This window comes from Penicillium subrubescens, assembly GCF_028828155.1.
Source record: "Penicillium subrubescens strain IBT 31985 chromosome Unknown utg000005l_segment0_segment0, whole genome shotgun sequence".
Lineage (NCBI taxonomy): Eukaryota > Fungi > Ascomycota > Eurotiomycetes > Eurotiales > Aspergillaceae > Penicillium > Penicillium subrubescens.
In genome coordinates, this window is record NW_026643155.1 from 4,301,960 (window position 1) to 4,319,094 (window position 17,135).

General features: G+C 50.4%; 6 protein-coding genes across 6 annotated transcripts; 3 read left to right on the plus strand and 3 right to left on the minus strand.

The window, feature by feature from the left end:
• Positions 1-1,474: 1,474 nt before the first annotated feature.
• On the minus strand, positions 1,475-5,972 carry N7473_008076 (uncharacterized protein; the record flags this gene model as incomplete). The annotated part of the gene is made up of 5 exons (XM_057154016.1): positions 1,475-2,145; positions 2,207-4,479; positions 4,536-5,500; positions 5,560-5,586; positions 5,640-5,972. The coding sequence occupies 5 exons, from the start codon at positions 5,970-5,972 to the stop codon at positions 1,859-1,861; spliced, it is 3,885 nt and encodes a 1,294-aa protein (XP_057008354.1). The 3' UTR covers positions 1,475-1,858.
• Positions 5,973-6,168: 196 nt separating this feature from the next.
• N7473_008077 (RMD1 family protein) lies at positions 6,169-7,544 on the plus strand (the record flags this gene model as incomplete). Its single annotated transcript, XM_057154017.1, has 2 exons — positions 6,169-6,504; positions 6,564-7,544. The coding sequence occupies 2 exons, from the start codon at positions 6,169-6,171 to the stop codon at positions 7,542-7,544; spliced, it is 1,317 nt and encodes a 438-aa protein (XP_057008355.1).
• A 289-nt stretch (positions 7,545-7,833) lies between these two features.
• Positions 7,834-9,388, plus strand: N7473_008078 (T2 family ribonuclease; the record flags this gene model as incomplete). Its single annotated transcript, XM_057154018.1, has 6 exons — positions 7,834-8,111; positions 8,170-8,464; positions 8,519-8,711; positions 8,766-9,002; positions 9,074-9,171; positions 9,239-9,388. 6 exons carry the CDS (start codon positions 7,834-7,836, stop codon positions 9,386-9,388), a joined length of 1,251 nt encoding a protein of 416 aa, XP_057008356.1.
• A 363-nt stretch (positions 9,389-9,751) lies between these two features.
• N7473_008079 (Gfo/Idh/MocA family protein) lies at positions 9,752-11,033 on the minus strand (the record flags this gene model as incomplete). The annotated part of the gene is made up of 5 exons (XM_057154019.1): positions 9,752-9,829; positions 9,895-10,346; positions 10,404-10,690; positions 10,744-10,919; positions 10,977-11,033. The coding sequence occupies 5 exons, from the start codon at positions 11,031-11,033 to the stop codon at positions 9,752-9,754; spliced, it is 1,050 nt and encodes a 349-aa protein (XP_057008357.1).
• Positions 11,034-11,842: 809 nt separating this feature from the next.
• Positions 11,843-12,724, plus strand: N7473_008080 (DUF1115 domain protein; the record flags this gene model as incomplete). The annotated part of the gene is made up of 1 exon (XM_057154020.1): positions 11,843-12,724. The coding sequence occupies one exon, from the start codon at positions 11,843-11,845 to the stop codon at positions 12,722-12,724; it is 882 nt and encodes a 293-aa protein (XP_057008358.1).
• Positions 12,725-13,586: 862 nt separating this feature from the next.
• ace2 (putative C2H2 transcription factor (Swi5)) lies at positions 13,587-15,760 on the minus strand (the record flags this gene model as incomplete). The annotated part of the gene is made up of 2 exons (XM_057154021.1): positions 13,587-15,067; positions 15,121-15,760. 2 exons carry the CDS (start codon positions 15,758-15,760, stop codon positions 13,587-13,589), a joined length of 2,121 nt encoding a protein of 706 aa, XP_057008359.1.
• Between the last annotated feature and the right edge of the window lie 1,375 nt (positions 15,761-17,135).

Genomic DNA, 17,135 nt, shown 5'->3' on the forward strand with positions numbered 1-17,135 from the left:
TTGAGGCAGTGAATGCCCGGCCTGCAGATTTGCGCCCACTCTCTGAAGACGTCGACCCAGGCTTTCAAATATCATATCACGAGCGCTATCTGGGACCGGGTGTATGCTCGGCAGTTGATTTGAAATGTGATGACTATCATCAATCTGAGCATCGAATGCAACACTTGCTGGCCTGGAAGTCATCGGGGTACGATAAAATCTTCCATGGGCTCTGCCAGTTGAACTGTCACCCGACCTGGTACTTCCTGAATACATCGACGGGTTGCTATAGGACGTGCTTGTTGGGACATTGTAGCTCAGTGACCGGTCATGGATATCCGTGGGTGGGGGAGGAATTATAATGTCGTCTTCAAGAGGAAGTTCTTCGGGAACCAGATGATCCGAGAGATTAGAATTCAGATCTCCAGTACCTAGAAGTTCCGGGCTATGAGGTCTCAGATCTCCAAGATGGAGGACTGGTCGATCCAGGTGATCAGGATAAATAGCTCCAATACCTCGAAGTATTTGGCTCTGAGATCTCAGATCTCTAGTGCGTAGCAGTTCTGGGCTGTGAGGTCTCAGATCTTCAAGATGGACGTCTTCGAGAATCGGATGACTTGAGATACAATAAGTTGATGACTGTTCATGACGATTCGCCCACTGGGAATCAATAATACTCTCATAGTCAAGAGGAAGTTCTAGGATCGGAGGATCCTCCATTTCGACGTCCAGAGGTGGCTGATAGTAGGACATCGGCGGCGGCCATTCTGTATCATCCTCGTCCATATTGGAACGACCTGAAAGAGGCACGCAGGAAGTTTGAACACCATAGAATAATTCAATTCGTTCTGAATAATCGAAGTCGGGTCCCCTCCACCTTCTTAAGGTTGCGTGTCGGCAGCAATTGCCTCGATTACCCGGGTGCTGTCAGCTGTCTAGTATTGGTCCATCGTGTGACTAGGATGCATGAGCTGCCGATGAAGGTCCAATGAAACTTATCTTACGCGACGCCTTGCAAACCCTAAATAGCAGTCAGTCTAGCCAGAAGGAATATCCGATCTATCAGCCAATCTAAACGAACAAGAAATGCCACGGACACGACATTGAGCCTCCTCGTGTAATGATTTCGGGAGGCCTGACCTATTACTCCCAAAGAAAGTCTGCCAGCACAGCCTCCTATGAGGCTATGTTGGTTAGAAAAAAGACTGGTCAGATAACCATCTACAGGAAGACGGAAAAGCTGTGGCTGTGCACTAACATGTATAGTATGCCTTACTATACCCTAAAAGTCTGTTTATATTGGTTGGCTCATTGTGGCTGTTCCTCTGCTTCCTCAGTCATTGTCTATAGTGTTGGTATCTTGATTCATCAAGCATACAAAGGGACGATCGATTGCCGACAGTTTTTTACCTGCCATTTTGTGCTTGATTAGGAAGGCTGGGCAAAGGATAGAACGTGTCCAGATTCACACTATATCCTGATAGCCAACGTCGTTCATGCTTTGATGACAGGCCTGCCGCTTGATTTTATCGTCTCGGTTTGTTAGAACAATACGCCGACTGGGACGGATAAATCTGCCCAGAGCACATTTAAGATACTCAATCCCGAAATTTCGAAAATTTTTGCCGAGTTGCTAATTGTAAAAAGACATGCCGGATCCGAGAAAACAAGGAAGTGACGTTTGTAGCCACCCCTTTGATGACCAAGGTATTAGCATATCACTTGAAAGCTTGTAAACGTGACTTGACAACTACATAGGATTTGCCTTCTTCACAGCATCGACAGGTGGCCCGAGTAAAATCACAGGGTATCTCAAAAGAAACAAAGGGGATGCAAGATCATTTACATGCAGAAATGGGTATATGAAGAGATTATTCAATTAGACTTCGCCTTCGCTGCCAAGGGACTCGATTTTCCTTGTCAGAGCACAGATCCGACACCCGTCGCCGATCTTGTCGCGCAAAAGACGTGCTGTGGTAACCTTCGGGCCTACCGTGCGAGAGGCACTTGATGTGGTGGGCTCCTCGGAGGGGGATGAAGGACGGGGCGTGCGATCTGCAGACCTGTTCGGAGTGCCCACACTGGATGGTTGCTGCGATCCCTCTGAATGCAAGTGCGAGAGATGGAAAACGTGTCCGCAAGCAAAGCCAACGAGAATCTCGCGTTCTATAAAATAACTTGTTAGCCATGGACAATTCCACTGACGGGTTGAGACTTAAGAACTTACCATTTGGTTGGAAGGGGGCATTGCAGCCACCACAACGTCCTTGGCCAGGACCCCCGCGCCGGGTTGAGCCGCTAGATACTGACTTGTCATCACCTTGGCCGTTGGTTTGTGCGATGTTCGGATGCTTCACCCCATCAACACCCTCATCATTGATGTTGAATTTGATTCCACGTCTTTGTCCTTGGCGCAGTGTGTCCATTCCCAAAGCAACCTCACTCTGCATGACTCGAGCAGCACCCTGGCTAATACTGGTCTGTAGATCATGTTCACGAATCAATCGAGTAAGGCCGTCCCGCAAGCCCTCAATCTCCAGTCCGCTTGGAATTCGGCGGACTAGCTTGATGGGATCAATGGATGTTCCAGCCTCCACAAGCAGCCCGTGGATGAACTTTGGCTTATCCATAGAGTAATCAAGAAGGTCCTCCCATAGGTCTGGATCATCTTGGGTCTTGGCGAATGAGATGGCCTGTGACACATCCTTCAGGTCCGATAGGATCAGGTTCAAAGCCCGCTTTGTCTGGCCCACCTTCGATAGCAGGTAAATCAGCTCTTGAGTAAAGTGGCGCTGTTCACAGATATGGGTGGCTGTCTCGAAAGAATATGAAATGCTGGTTTGCAAGAATTCCATCAGCAGCGGCCGATCATAATCAGCAAAGACCTCCACAGCAGTATCGGCAAAAGCATCAATGAGGGCTTTCCCTTCGTCGGCTGCTAATTTGCTTGCTGCATCACGAGCATGAGCTCCCCGGCCTCGTCGGGGTTTGGAGGTATCGTGGGGCAAGGCTTCACCACGCCAGAGAGCACGAAGATAGAAGTAGAGGAACAAGATTCGGTTTGCAGCCTTGAGCTGGGATACCACTGTCTCAGGGCGAACAATACCAGTGTAGGCTTCGCTAACCAAGAGCTGTATTGGCTCCGCAGCCAGCTCTTCCAGTTCTGACTTTGGAGCCGATTTCATCTGCTCTTTGGTTACTCGAATCATGATAAAAGCAGGGATATCATCCGACACCGCGTCGACCAGGTGATGTTCCTTTATCAATGCCATGGCTGCTTCCGCATCTTGAAGTCGAATGTAGCAATGCAATGCCTCGCGATAATGACCGCCCATTAGGTACAGCTTGGCAAGACTATCAGTAAGAATTTGCCAATCATCTGACTGGACTAGTATTGAATCCGATTTGATTTGGTCCTCAATAGACAGAATCACGCTGTCTGGTTCGAACAAATCCGAAGGCCACGAATCAACTAGATCTTTGAACCGGCCAAGATCCCGCGAAGCATAATGGTTAAGAACAAATTCATAGATTTCCGCAGAGATGGAAGGGTGTAGGTTGATCGGAATATGGGGGGTTATCTCATCCACCCTGCCTTTCTTGATGAACACCCATGCCCAGTGTTCCCAGCGGGGGGTAGCGCGTAGAACCTTCTCACAGATTTCAGCAGCTTCTGACCACTTGCCTTGGTCAATTAGTTGCTCAATCCATCGTTCACCGATCCGGGCCTTTTCTTGATCGGAAGCGGAAGCTTTTGCTGGACCAGCAGTCAAGACTGACGATCGATCGTCTGCAAAAAAGTCTCCCAAACTACTTTGCGACCTGAGACCAGGGGGGATTTCAGCCAAGTCTGGAATCGATCCTGCGACTTCAGGGTGCTCATCGATGAGGTTCCACGCTTGCTCGTATTGGCCCCGGGAATTCAACCAAGCGAGTCGGTCTGCAAAATCTCTCTTCATTGCAACAACACAGTCGTACGGGCTGTGGACAAATATCTTTGCGCCCGGGGCTCCTGAGACATCTTGTACTTCCTTGGGAGGTGGGTCATCAATGGAGAGTTGCCTTGAAATAAATGACGGGGGAACTCTGGCCGATACTCTGTCACCGCTGCTCGTAGTGCTGCGAATGCTAGCACCAGAGCTAAAGAGCCTGGCAGAGTACATTGTGGCATCGAGAAGACCATGCCCAATAGTGCCAAGAGCACCTCGCTGAACCACCTGTCCTTCCGGTGTCTTCCATGGCGGCAAGACACTCAAATGATAGTCCGAAGATGTTAAGCCTTCAAAGCGGCTAACAGACAAGGTGTCTGCACTGAGCTCTTCCTTTGTCTCGATATCGATGATCCGCAGTTCAGGCTCCAGACTCCTCTGCCGGTGACGTCTCCCAGAAGTCTCTCCGGCACTCCCTGGAGAATCACTTTCCGCCTCGATGTGTGCAAGTACAACAAGGAGACGAGGGCTATACAATGAGATGCCAGATATCACACAGTCCGTTCGTAATCTGGATTTGAGAAGCTTAGCATTGAATCTCAAAGGGTCGTGTAGCGTGCAACTTACATCGTAGATACTTCCGCAGAACCATACCGTTGGCCCTTCGAGGACTTGCATGCTCGGTCAGGAAAGACATCAATTGCCCACACAGTACCTCCCCAGCCCACGACCAGCTTTTCAGTCTTTTCTGTTGGTACGGTTGAAGGTGTATGTTTTGCGGGGGTCGGATCGCCAGGATTTAACAGGACATCATCGTCCAATGTAGTTTCATCGATCCACTCGGCGCGTGCTTTCCAGACACTAGCCATTTCGTCCCACCCAGGCCCGTTTGGACGATCAATATGACTGATCCGCTTCCACGCGAACTCCGATTCAGACGATTCGAGATGCAAGTTGGATCGCATGATCTTGATGCCCTCCTCGTTCACCCAAGTAACGTATTTACCAGACAGGGACCATCTAATTGTGCTAATGGCGCCTTCGCCGCTGTGTAAGACAGTGTCTTTCCCATTGCTTGCACCCAGGCCCATGGATCCCAGCCAGCTGGAAGCTGTAGCAGTTGCACCTCCCATTGTAGTGGCGTTGGAGCTCACCCCAACACGGCCGCCGGTTGTGAGAATCAACTCGCCGGCTCGGCCACCGGAAATAAATGACCGATCGTTCTTGTAGTCGGGAGAAAGCGCGACCGCTTGAACTGGTCGGCCAAAGTTCCGCTTGAGGATATCTTTGGGGTCGATCAATGAGGAAATGCATACATTGCCGTCAATTGACGATGATGCAATGTGTATTGAGTTCGAAGGCGTCGGTGGAATGGGTCCCTGCTGACTCGACTTGGGATGCCCGCGAATGCTACCCGAGCTGGTCGATGTCCGTGTCGGTGGTCGCACATCTTCTGCAGTTGGTCTGTTGGAGGCATCAACCCTGAGTTTCGGCAGAGGAGGGGGAAATGGCGATATAGATATGGACGTGACGCTTGCTGAGTGTGCATGGTATACGCGAAGGGGCTGCAGAAAAGGCAAAGATAGGACATGCTGGGTAGGATGTATTAGTGCTTGCTTTAGGTGGAAGCGACAGGGTATAGATCGCTTACAATAACGCCATTATGAGTCCCAACAATCTAGCAGTAATTGTTAGCAACTTCCGTCATGAGAATCCTAAAGCCAAACTCACCATCTTGTCTCCTGCGACCAGGAATGTGCTGGTCGCATCGCCGTTGCGATATACTGATCCCAAGTGCTTGGTGAGGTAAGCGTATTTGAGTCGGGGCTCCTCGTCATCCTCGTCAGAGTCCTCCTCATCTTCTTCTTCCTCCTCTTCCTCCTCTTCCTCCTCTTCGTCGAGGTCATCACTCGCTGCGGTATCGGCGTCGCCATCTTGATAGTCCTTCTCGTGTTCGTCAGGGTTGGCGCCCGAAGAGGATCGGCTCCGTGCAGAGGACACATCAAGCTCCGGAGCACCCTTTGTATCCCCCTCGTTCACCGTTCTCACACCAGGCGCATCCATGGCAAGACCTCGTAGCGCCTGGGAGCTCCAGGCGGGTTAGAATGGAAGTGCGACAAGCATAAGGGAGCTGGTGGGACCTGGATTGCAGCTGGGAGCTGGGGTTCGGAGTGGAGCATAGCTGACTAAGCGGGTGGGATCCTCGGCTCCTGCAGGTGATGACATTGTCGCGCTTTTTTTCACTCGACTATGCGCTGCGATGTTTGCTAGAACATCCCTCTGCTCAGCTTGCAAGCGACCGGTGGCCGCCCGCCTGTTGCGGTCTCCACAGAATCAATTCCTCCATGCATTACCGCGATTGGGTCTCCCGCGCCGGAAAGACTTCTTCTCCTCCAGCGTTTACCTCGCGCAGCAGCAGCTAAGCACAGATGACGGGTCCTCAGACAACCTTGATTCCCAGAAACAGCGACAGCGCGGCGGGAGAATACCGGCTGCCCCTACATCACTGCGACGAGTTGCAGTAGAGGCACAAAGATCGAAGGATGGAATTCTTTCGAAGGCCCAGCTCAAGGAAAAGGGCATTCACCAATCCAAGGTAAGCCCGCCCTCCGAGATCTTTGGCGACTCTTACTAATTCTTCTTTGTCTCTTATAGACAGTCACTGCCTACGCTGTAGCCGAACAATTCAATATACGCAAAGTACGCGAGATCCTACAAGAAAAGGGGTATGAACCTGATCCGCTGGCCACCGGGCTCTATCCACAAGTGGTTCACGTCCAAATACCTATCGACTCAATTCGGCGGGTGGGAAATCCTTCCACTACTGGTCTATCATCGGACGAGGTTGGCGATGTCTTTGTTTTCCCGTCTGGGACAGTAGTGGCATGGTCACTCCCGGATGGGTTTACCTCATTCTTGGCAACGAGAACTCTACTTCCGGCTGCTGAAAACGCCCACGTTGACGATTTTGAAACTGAAGATCTCGAGTTTGTCGAGGATCCTCAGCGAGAAAACAGCAGCATCAAGGGCGACACAATCATTCTCGGCACTAAGTCGGGCGATCTAGGCCCAGAAACACCCCGCCTAAATCAACAATCAATTGACACGGTTCTAACCAAAGTTGCATTCTCATCGGGCCTGGCACGGAGTACCAAGCTCGCAGTTCTTGAGAGCCTTCTATCGAACTATTTCGAATCGACTCGCACCATTCCCACTCTCCTCTCGCGGGGCTCGCGCCTACCCTTTACTCGGGATTTTGTCCTTCGCAAGACAGGCCAGTTGCTCAGTGTCCGCGCACAGCTCAATCTTTACTCGGAGCTTACCGACTCTCTTCCGGACCTCTTTTGGGACAGTCGACATGAGCTTGGCTTGGAGGAATACTATGAACAAGTGGGCCGAGCTCTGGACGTGGGAATCCGCATCAAACTTCTGAATGAAAAGATGGATTATGCGCAAGAGATAGCAAGCGTGCTTCGCGAGCGTCTCAGTGAAACACATGGACTTCGGCTTGAATGGATCATTATTCTGCTCATCGCTGTCGAGGTTGGCTTCGAAGTGCTGAGGTTGTGGAAGGAGAGGGTCCACGAGCAGCAAGAGATCGCGCAGAAGCGATCATCTGAAGCTGAGAATGTGTAATATTTCACATACTTTCGGTTATACAATGTAGCATACAATGAGATACCCCTTCACTCTTCATTCATTTTGACTCCTGTCTCCACTGCGGAGCTTCCCATGGATCGTGACCAGATCCGATCACGGGGTTGGGGCTGGTGATCGCCTTAGTCAGCGAAGCTTGGCGCATGGGCGATAACAACCTCAACCTCCATTCTACTTGTCTTTCTTTTGTAATAAACACAGTAAACTTCACCTACAATCCCGTCGAGATTGCTGATTGAACACTTCAACAACTTATCAACACTCTACCATGTGGAACCCGGCCCAGCAGGTCTCGGGGATCCCAGGACCCCAGAAGATCCTCAAGACGTTGGGTACCTGGTGGATATCGTCGGCTACAGATGATAAGAAGCCGACAATCGGAGCTTCGAATTCTTGCCCTCTGACTGAGATCAGCTGTCAAACGAAATATCATGGTCAGGACACCTGCTGTTTCAATTATCCGGGCGGTCAGATGCTGCAGACGCAGTTCTGGGATGCCGACCCCGCGGTTGGTCCCGATGACTCCTGGACTATCCACGGCTTGTGGTAAGCCGTCATCCAGACCAGAATGGACGAGCTTCAATTTTATTCTAACGTTCCATAGGCCTGATCATTGCAATGGCGGCTTTGACCAATTTTGTGACTCCAAGCGGAGATACAGTAATATCTCGCTGATTCTGGTCGACTCCGGCCGCGGAGATCTGCTCGAGTACATGAGTGAATACTGGAAGGACTACCGCGGCGACGATGCTCACCTATGGCAACATGAATGGGAAAAGCACGGCACCTGTGTCAGCACTCTTGAAACGCACTGCTATGAGGACTACATCCCCCAGCAGGATGTGGTAGACTATTTCGACAAGTCGGTCGAGGTCTTCAAGCAGGTCCCTTCATACGAGGTATGTTGTATCCCATGTCCAACTTGATGATCGCCTCGCTCAATCCTTGTGCAGTTCCTTGCAGCGGCTGGGATTGTCCCGTCACACAGCCAAACCTATGCACTTGCAGATGTCGAAGATGCGCTGGAGCGTGCCCACGGTGCCCCCGTCACAGTGCATTGTCGTCAGGGCTCTCTCAGTGAGATCTGGTATCATTTCAATATTGCAGGAAGTCTACAAAATGGGAAATTTGTTTCCGCACCCCCAGGTTCGATGGATCATGCAATCTCTCGGTCGCACTGGCGTGCTAACAATACCCTAGATGGCCAAACTTCCAACTGCCCCAGGCGAGGCATTCGCTATCCGCCCAAGCGATCAGCGCCCGAGCCAACCAAGACCACTACACACGGGTCGGAACCTACGAAAACGGGAGCTCCCTTTTCAGGAAAAGGAAACCTGATGGTATCCACCCTCAACCAAAGACGAGGCTGCATCATCAGCTACGGTACCTGGTACGCCGCTGGAACATGTGCTACTTTCCGGGCACAGAAAGCATCAGGTTGGTCTTTCTTCTCTTTTATTTGCGCGGAGATGTCATTGTGTTTTTCTATACTAACATAGACTTTGCAGACGATACCTTTACTCTAAAATCTAGCAAGGGCCTCTGCGCGTTCGAGGATGACGCCCTGAACTGCGGCAGTCATGTCAGCAAAGCAAGCGAGTTCACGGTATGTTATGTATCTTGAACTTATGTCTGTCGGTTTCCATTGATGCTAATCAGCTATCCAATAACAGGTCCAAGATGACAAGCTCACTTATCTTGGAAACACTACCTTTTACGCGGACAAGGCCCCCAAAGGCCAGGTCCAGAGCACCGTTTTTGCGTCTCAGGTAGAGCATTTGATCGAAATAGAAATTCTCTGGAAGTCGAAAGATGCATTCTGATGTATCTTTGCGTCCAACGCTGCCAATCGCTTATTTCGTTATAGCATTATCTCATCTATTTTGTGATATTATTAGATTCAGTGGCTAGGGTTGGGGCGAATGTTTGCGCCTTATGTATAGCTATATGCAAGCAGTATTTTTTGAGCAGGTTACCAGGCCCTCGAATAGAATTAACATAAACTATTTTTGGTACTTGATGAGGTCCACTTTGTACGCCATGGATTGTCCTTATGTGACAGTTGGACTAGTAGTGGCTATAAATAGCTTCAAATGGATTTCTGATGGGGCTCAGCAGTGAGATATCGCAAGTTTTCAACCTTCTGCCTCACTTCCTCTCCTTATCTTCCCAAATAAGCAGTTCAATTAGATGTTCGCCGGTTGTTGGCAGCGGCAATTCTGCGGTTGCCCATCACCTTCGCCGCTACGAAGCATCAATTCGAGCTATCATGAGTTCCACGATGTTAGTAACAATCTCAAACAAGGCAATATCTCCAGATATGACTCACCAACTCAAGGTCTCCCAGAGCCTGGCTTGGGCTCTGTTCAGGATTCACCTTGCCCTCTGCAAGAGCCTGTCCCCACTGTCGAACTTCTGGTGGCACGCCTGTCCGCTCGTCTTGAACATCCTGAACATCTTCTTTACCATCCAATGTTCGCACGGTGATCTTGGAAAAGTCGACAGAGACACTGCCATTCTCGCACCCAACGGTCCATTCAGGACCTACCAGGCTAGTTCCGTTCGACACTTGGAAAGTACCCTGAACTCCCGTATTGGTCTTGAGAATTGCATCAACCGTATCAACAGGTGGCAAATACTCCTTGAGCAGAGTTGTAAATGCGGACAGTCGAGTGATGAAGGTGTCGGGTCCAAGTAGGTAACGTAGTCCAGCCGTATAATGCACTCCACCGTCAAGCAGGAAGCCACCTTGGTGCGTAGGAACCTTTCGCCAGTCGGTGTCTAGATCGATGAATGTCAGCTTCTCATACATGCAGAAATAAAAAACGGGAGTCTTACTGAAGAACTTTCCGTCCTGCTGGATGTTCCCATAGACCTTGACGCGGAATCCAATAATCTTTCCTAGGCCCTGGACTTTCTCCCGAGCCTGTCGGAAGCTATCGAGATAGCGGAAATTCTCGGCTACACTCCAAGTAGCCTTCTTCTGGGGCTCGATTTCCTCGCGATACCATTTGATCAGTGCCTCTGCCTCTGCAACGTTTTCGGCCACGGGTTTCTCAGACAAAACATGCTTTCCTGCGGAAAGTGCTGCGCGGATATAAGAGGCCTGGGAAGCGATAGGAAGTCTGAATACTTTGTGAGCTTGAATTCAAAATGCACCGGTCGAATGGGTACTCACGCGATAATGACTGCGTCGACATCCTCCCGCTTCAGCACATCGTTGTATCCCTGATTCGAGTCCTCTGAATACAGCTCAACCAGCTTCCCCGAGGCCTGGGCAGTATCTTCTGCAGATCTCAGCGACCGAGAATAAATTGCCTTTAGTTCCAAGTGCTCCGATGCGAGCACCGCGGGCTATGAAAGACGAATGAGTCACCATCTCCCTCATTGATTACCAAGTAGCCAACATACCAGATGCTCTTCCTTCGCCCAGATTCCTCCCCCGATCAATGCTACGCCAAAGGTCATTTTCGTTCAAAGATGGTTTTTGAATTGGTGAGCAGGTTTTCTGTGACATTCAACCTTACAGACAACTGTCAAGTGGGATGTTGCGTGATAAATAACCCGTATTCGGTGCGGGGAAGGTTGTGCAACCCAAGTCGGAGATGCTCCGACGGATGTTCAACAGACTCTTTCGACACGGAAGTTTCGATATTGTCAAAGTCCCTTTTAGCCTGAATCGCTCACCGTTCACGATGCGATGCTTAGGAATCAAGACTGCCGAGAGCTCTGCAGCTAAACTTTATTTTGGAAATTATCAGAGCCACACATGTCACCCCAGTTCATCTGCTTGTACTCCAAAGTCCTAATCCTTCGCGACACAAATGCAAGGAGGGGTAAGAGGGGCTGAGGCACACGGTTTTCGTTTTCGTTTAAACCCTGACGTGAGGCTGTGACGCTATTCTAGCAACATGAACTTTGTATCATTGTGGAATCCGAGGCATCGAATGTTCCTAGTTCACGCTCCGCCAACTGGCGAGCTCAAATCGAGGAGCGGATCAGAACCCGAAGTGGGGACCTGCAGCTCACTAACTCAACTCCGTAGTCGGCCACACCTTAAGTAACCACATGATTTTTCGTGAATTGAGGCTGTTCACGCTGTATTCTTCGATTATAGGATATCACACTCTTTTCGTGCTCGTCAATCAAGCCTTTAAGGTCTTGATCTCTTCGCGTTCGGTTTCCCCGCCGCCTTATTCAAGTGCGCGACTCAGACGCGGCAAAGCAATCTTCACTTGGATTTAATATCCACAATAACGGCATGACGAGTACCCAACATGGCCTCAAAAGATGCATCGATCCTACCCGCAGACATCATAGAGTCTCAATTGGCTACAATTGATCTCATAGCGGCGATGTACCCATCTCCCGGGGAGCTGGAAATCCCTGAATCCACAACAGAGTGCATCGAAAGGCTGCGCGATTGGTGCCAGGAACCTACCTCCACACCACCTAAGATTCCTACCAGTATATCTCTCACTGTGTGTCTACCAATTGCAGATGAATATAAGACAATACAAGTCAACATTTCGGTGCCGCTGCAATCTGAAGGTCAACAGTCAATCGACCAACCCCCACCATTGGGATATTCCCTTCGCCAACCGGACTGGATGTCCAAAGCTGAAGTAGCAGAACTGGCCGCCTCAATGCCAAAAGATGACGCACTAGAAGCTTTCGAATATATCCAAACGGAATCCGCCCGCTTTCTTGAAACCAAGCAAAGCCAAGCTACGGCTTTGGAGGGACCCAACACAAAATCCGGCCCACTTGTGAGAGTGTGGTTCTACTTCCCCTCTTTATCCACTCGGAAAAAGAGAGACGACATGGTCAATCTCGCACCGGGGTATTCTCTGACGGGATTTGTGCTTGCCGGAAAACCGGGGGTATTATGTCTCGAGGGTCTGTCAGTGGATATCGATGCTTATATGAGCTTCATCAAGACTCATTCTTGGGGGGATATTCCGAGTCATCAAAAAAAAGTCAGTGAGCGGTTTCGGGAGACGGAGGGTGTTCAAAGGGTTTTTCCGGGGATGGAAGAGATTACGGACTCGTTGGGGGAACGAGGTGGGCAACGGGCTAATCGAGGGGATATGCAAGCGTTGGAGGCTTGGTTGGGGAATAAAGGGTTGCAAGAGGCGTTTGAAAAGGTGATATTCTAGATCATCTGGCTTGTCGGAGAGGTTGAAGTAAATAGTTTGTGTTGAACACTAGATCATAGAACAGAGGGGAGTACTAGTTACACTCTACAGCTATAGAATACAAGGTCTACATGAATTGTTAATGAGAGACAGAACTATACTGTAATTCGCGTCACATCCGTCAACGGGAGTGATCAAAAGTCTAAGATACAGGCTAACAATATCGAGAACGCTTCGCTACAGCAGATAAAAAGAATACGCCAGGAAAGTCTGCCCGCATATAGCTAGCTACAGAAATTTCCATTCATAACACATCAAGTACAAATCAAATGGTAAGGAGGGGGTGAAAAATTAAGGGAGAGGGAAACACAATGAAACGCGCCATAAGGCAATCTAGCAATCCCAGGAATCCCATGGGTAGCGACAAAGCCACCCGGGAAGAAGAAAAGAAAACACCATGTTCGGAAAAAATAGGAATGTGGAACAGAAGAGGGAATACAAAATTCAAGTGGGTAGATGGGCAAACAGATGGGGGAAAGTGAAAAAGAAAAGCAATAGTCAGTACTCCCAAGGCCCAAGTTACACCAGAAATTTCCCCAAACCCCTCGTCAGAAGGGGTATTGTCATGTGCGCTAAAGTCCGAATGTGCAGAAGAAGAACATCAAACCCCGAGACAGCTGGCGTAGAGAGCCAGGTCAAGGGGCATACCAAAAAAAGAAGTGCTCGCAAGTATTGTCGTGCATCGTCAGATTGTACAAGCTCGTATCGTGTCATCGCAAAATTGCGCCGCGCCGGAAAGAAGAAATAAAGGCAGTCACATCGTCTAAGTCATGCTTTTGATCGAGAAAAATGAAACGTGGTAGTGATTTCGTGTAGGCCACACTCAAGGATCAACCAGGAACTCATTGGAGAGCGAGTCGATTTGGTCCGAATAAGGGTCATCCAGGGGGTTGAGCCCAGGGAAACTCTTCTCGGGCATGTCGGTGTAGAATGAAGAGGTGGGGAAATCAGACGAATCGACATAAGAGTATGTGTTTGAGAAGCTAGACAGTGCCTGGGTGGTGATGTTGCCAAACTCCTCCTGCACTTGCTCCGAAGGATCTTGAGTCATGAAGAAATCAATCTCCGAGCCCACAGAGGACTCGGCCAGTGTAGGTGCGGTGTGCGGAGAAGACATGTCGTGAGGAGGAGAAAGGGCAGGGTCACTGTATAGATACTCTTGAGAGGACCCTCCAACCACGTTGGGGTTGAACTGAGCAATGGCTTGCTCGTATCGAGCGTGGGCCATTTGTGGAGGCGACAGAGGCGGAAGCAGGTCATCGTCGAATTGAGATGAGAACGAATTTCCAGCCGGCAGCGGTGACGGGACGTCGTTCAGACTAGCACCGGGAGAGGTAGGCGGGGTGAATGATGAGATGCTGTTGGATGGAGCATAGTTAGGCGATGCGAAGACAGGGCCTTCCTGGAGAAGAGCACCCTCAGCCTTGATTGGTGTGAACGACTCGGTCTTTTCGGCAACGCGTTGACGGGTCCGGGTGGACTTGGTTTTGCGGGTTTCGATATCGGGTCGGTTCTTCTTAGGCGGACGACCACGTCGCGTGGTCTTCAGCGTGTGGCCATTGTATCCACCAACGCACATATCGCGCTGACGGTGACGGGTCAGGGCATCTTGACGAGCGAAACTAGCACCACAGCGGCAAGCGAACGGCTTCTTGCCAGTGTGGGTCTTCAGGTGGCGCTTGAGATCGTGGCCTCGAACAAACTTCTTATCGCAAACATCGCATTTGTAGGGGCGATCATCGAGATGGGTCTGCACATGGGACTTGATATTCTCCTTGCGACCGAAGCGGCAATTCTCGCAATCATGCCACAAGCACACCCACTTTCCGTCCTTAGGATCAGGGCCAGAGATGTACTTGTTGATCTCATCATTGGAGACACCCGTCTCTCGAACGGATGCCTTGACACGAGCATCTAGGTCAAAATCATCGATGGGCTCGCCATCCATTTCGGAGCCAGATCGCATAAGCGAGGACTCCATCGAGTCAGCACGCTCGTGACGGCCACCCAACGAAGGGGTTTCAGAGCCATCAGATAGACCGCAGGAGCCTGGAGAGGGCATTGCGGCCAATTCGGCGAAAGCAATAGACGGCGATTCCGCGGGCGAGGGGATATGATGCTTGAGCTGCACGGGACTAGCCAAAGAGACTCCTTGGAGAGACTGAGCTCTTTGCATTTCGGAACTGACTGGGGTACGGGGAATGGAGAAGCTTTGGGACTTGGTGGGGGTCTGGTCACTGCTGTACATGGTAAAATCAAAGGAACCCTTCATCGGGGTAGACTCGGGGGTAAGGGGGGAAGAGTCTGTCAGACAATGTCAGTTAGTGATTAATGGGATGAATAAGTATTGATCTTACAAGACAAATATGGGTTCATCTTGGGAGAGATACCCTCTGGTTGAACAGAGAGTGGTTGCATCAGTCGAGGGTGTCCGGTGGCTTGCTCTCTCTGCATCATTGAAAAGTTGCGCTCCTGGCGCATACGGTGGAGGGCACTCTGCAAAGATGCATTCTTATCGGAGCTTTCACTAGCGGACCTTGAAAGAGCTGGGGCAATTGTTGTTGCAGGGGAAGTCGACGCAGCGGATGCCGAGTATAGTCTATGCAATTCCTCCTGGCTCCACATGGCGGAGGACTGATATTGATACTGTTGTTGCGGCACAGGGAGTCCATTTGACATAAAGGACTGTTCTGATCGTTGAATGTAGGCAGGGAACTGTTGCGCATTCCTTGCTTGTTGTTGGGGAAGACCTGCTGATTTTGCGTTAAAGTAGTCTCGAAGCTCCGGCACTGTCTTGGAGGCAGGTCGTCGGTCAACGGCGGGAATCTGTGGTTGACCATACGAGCCGTAATCCATTGTCTGTCCCCGGCGATGTGTTCGGCGGGTAGGCATTGCAGACATGGCTTGCGGTGGGATTGCAGCGTCGAAGGGTGCTGGAGTCGAGAGCTGACGGCGGTGGTGACCGGGTCGCAGCGACGTTGAGTTGGTGGAAATCATGGCTATCCAGCCTCTCGGTGATCACGGCCCTGTCACGGTGTTAGTCTGTGAACACCACTAACCAACGCAGCAACTAAAACAAAGAAGACGAAAAGGAAAGCAACGCTAGAGCCTCAAGCAAGAGAACTTCAGCTATCAAGGTAGGTTTTGTGTAGGTCTTGTAGTGTAGAGTATCACCAATGCCCTACTATATGGCAGTATTGGCAGATGATGCGACCAGGTCCAGGGATTCTGAACTTCAAGGATTTAAGAGAAAAGCAGAAATGAGACTCAATAAGTGTAAAGGTCCGGACCTTGAAGCGGGCCAGTGGGCGCATTGGCGATCTATCAGCTTACTACCCACGGTTCCATCAACAAGCCGCTTGTTGGCATAGCAACGGGCCGTGATGGGAGTCTGGGAAACCAGCCGAGCACTGGATGTGACGAAGGGCGGGCCCACTTCTGCCCACTTGAACGATCATGCTATTTCGTATCTCAGATCCAGGCCTCGCATATATCATACAGCCGTGGTGCTTCGAGGCTGTCCCTGGCTTCCCTTGGTCTCCCTGCTCGCCTTCTCTGCAAGGGTTTCTCGATTGCGCTGTGAGGAGAGTGTCATCGCCTACTCCCTGGGTAGGGGTGAGGCCTCCTAGTATAGTCGCCATGGTAATATCCCTTATTGGGCAATAGTAAATAGCCGATCTCAGCTGCGTCTTAGCTTCTCGGGCTTTTTGGGCTGAAGTTCCTGTTGTTGTTGCTGGGATGCTGAACGATGTCATTGGTGGCCTCAGGCACTAAGGCTGCAAGGCACGAGCTGTACTCTTATCACGTGTGTTGCTTATTCAGACGCATCTTGCCGGATCACGGATGATCTTTGATCCCCATTTTTTCTCACGCTAGTCCAAAAGTAGTTATATCGGCTCACACGTGACCACACAATAATTTTAACCGCCAGCCGAAGTCCCGCCCACACTGAATTTCTTCTCTCTTGCAAGGTTAAGGAAGACAACTTGTCGAGGTACGTTGGACGCCCCAATACCTATGCGTTTAAGCACTAGGAATGCAGGAGAATGATGCGAATACCATGCGCTCATTTCGCCCGATATTTTCCGTCGCCGCGCGCACTCTGAAATGCCCATCTTCAGCTGCTAACATCCCGCCATCAGGCCTTCATCAAGATGCAGATCTTCGTCAAGACCCTTACGGGTAAGACTATCACCCTTGAGGTGGAGTCGTCCGACACTATCGACAATGTCAAGTCCAAGATCCAGGGTACGAACAAATCTCCCTTCCATCTCGAATTTCGAACGTTGAGACTAACGGTTCCGCCGCACAGACAAGGAGGGTATTCCCCCAGACCAACAGCGTCTGATCTTCGCCGGCAAGCAGCTCGAGG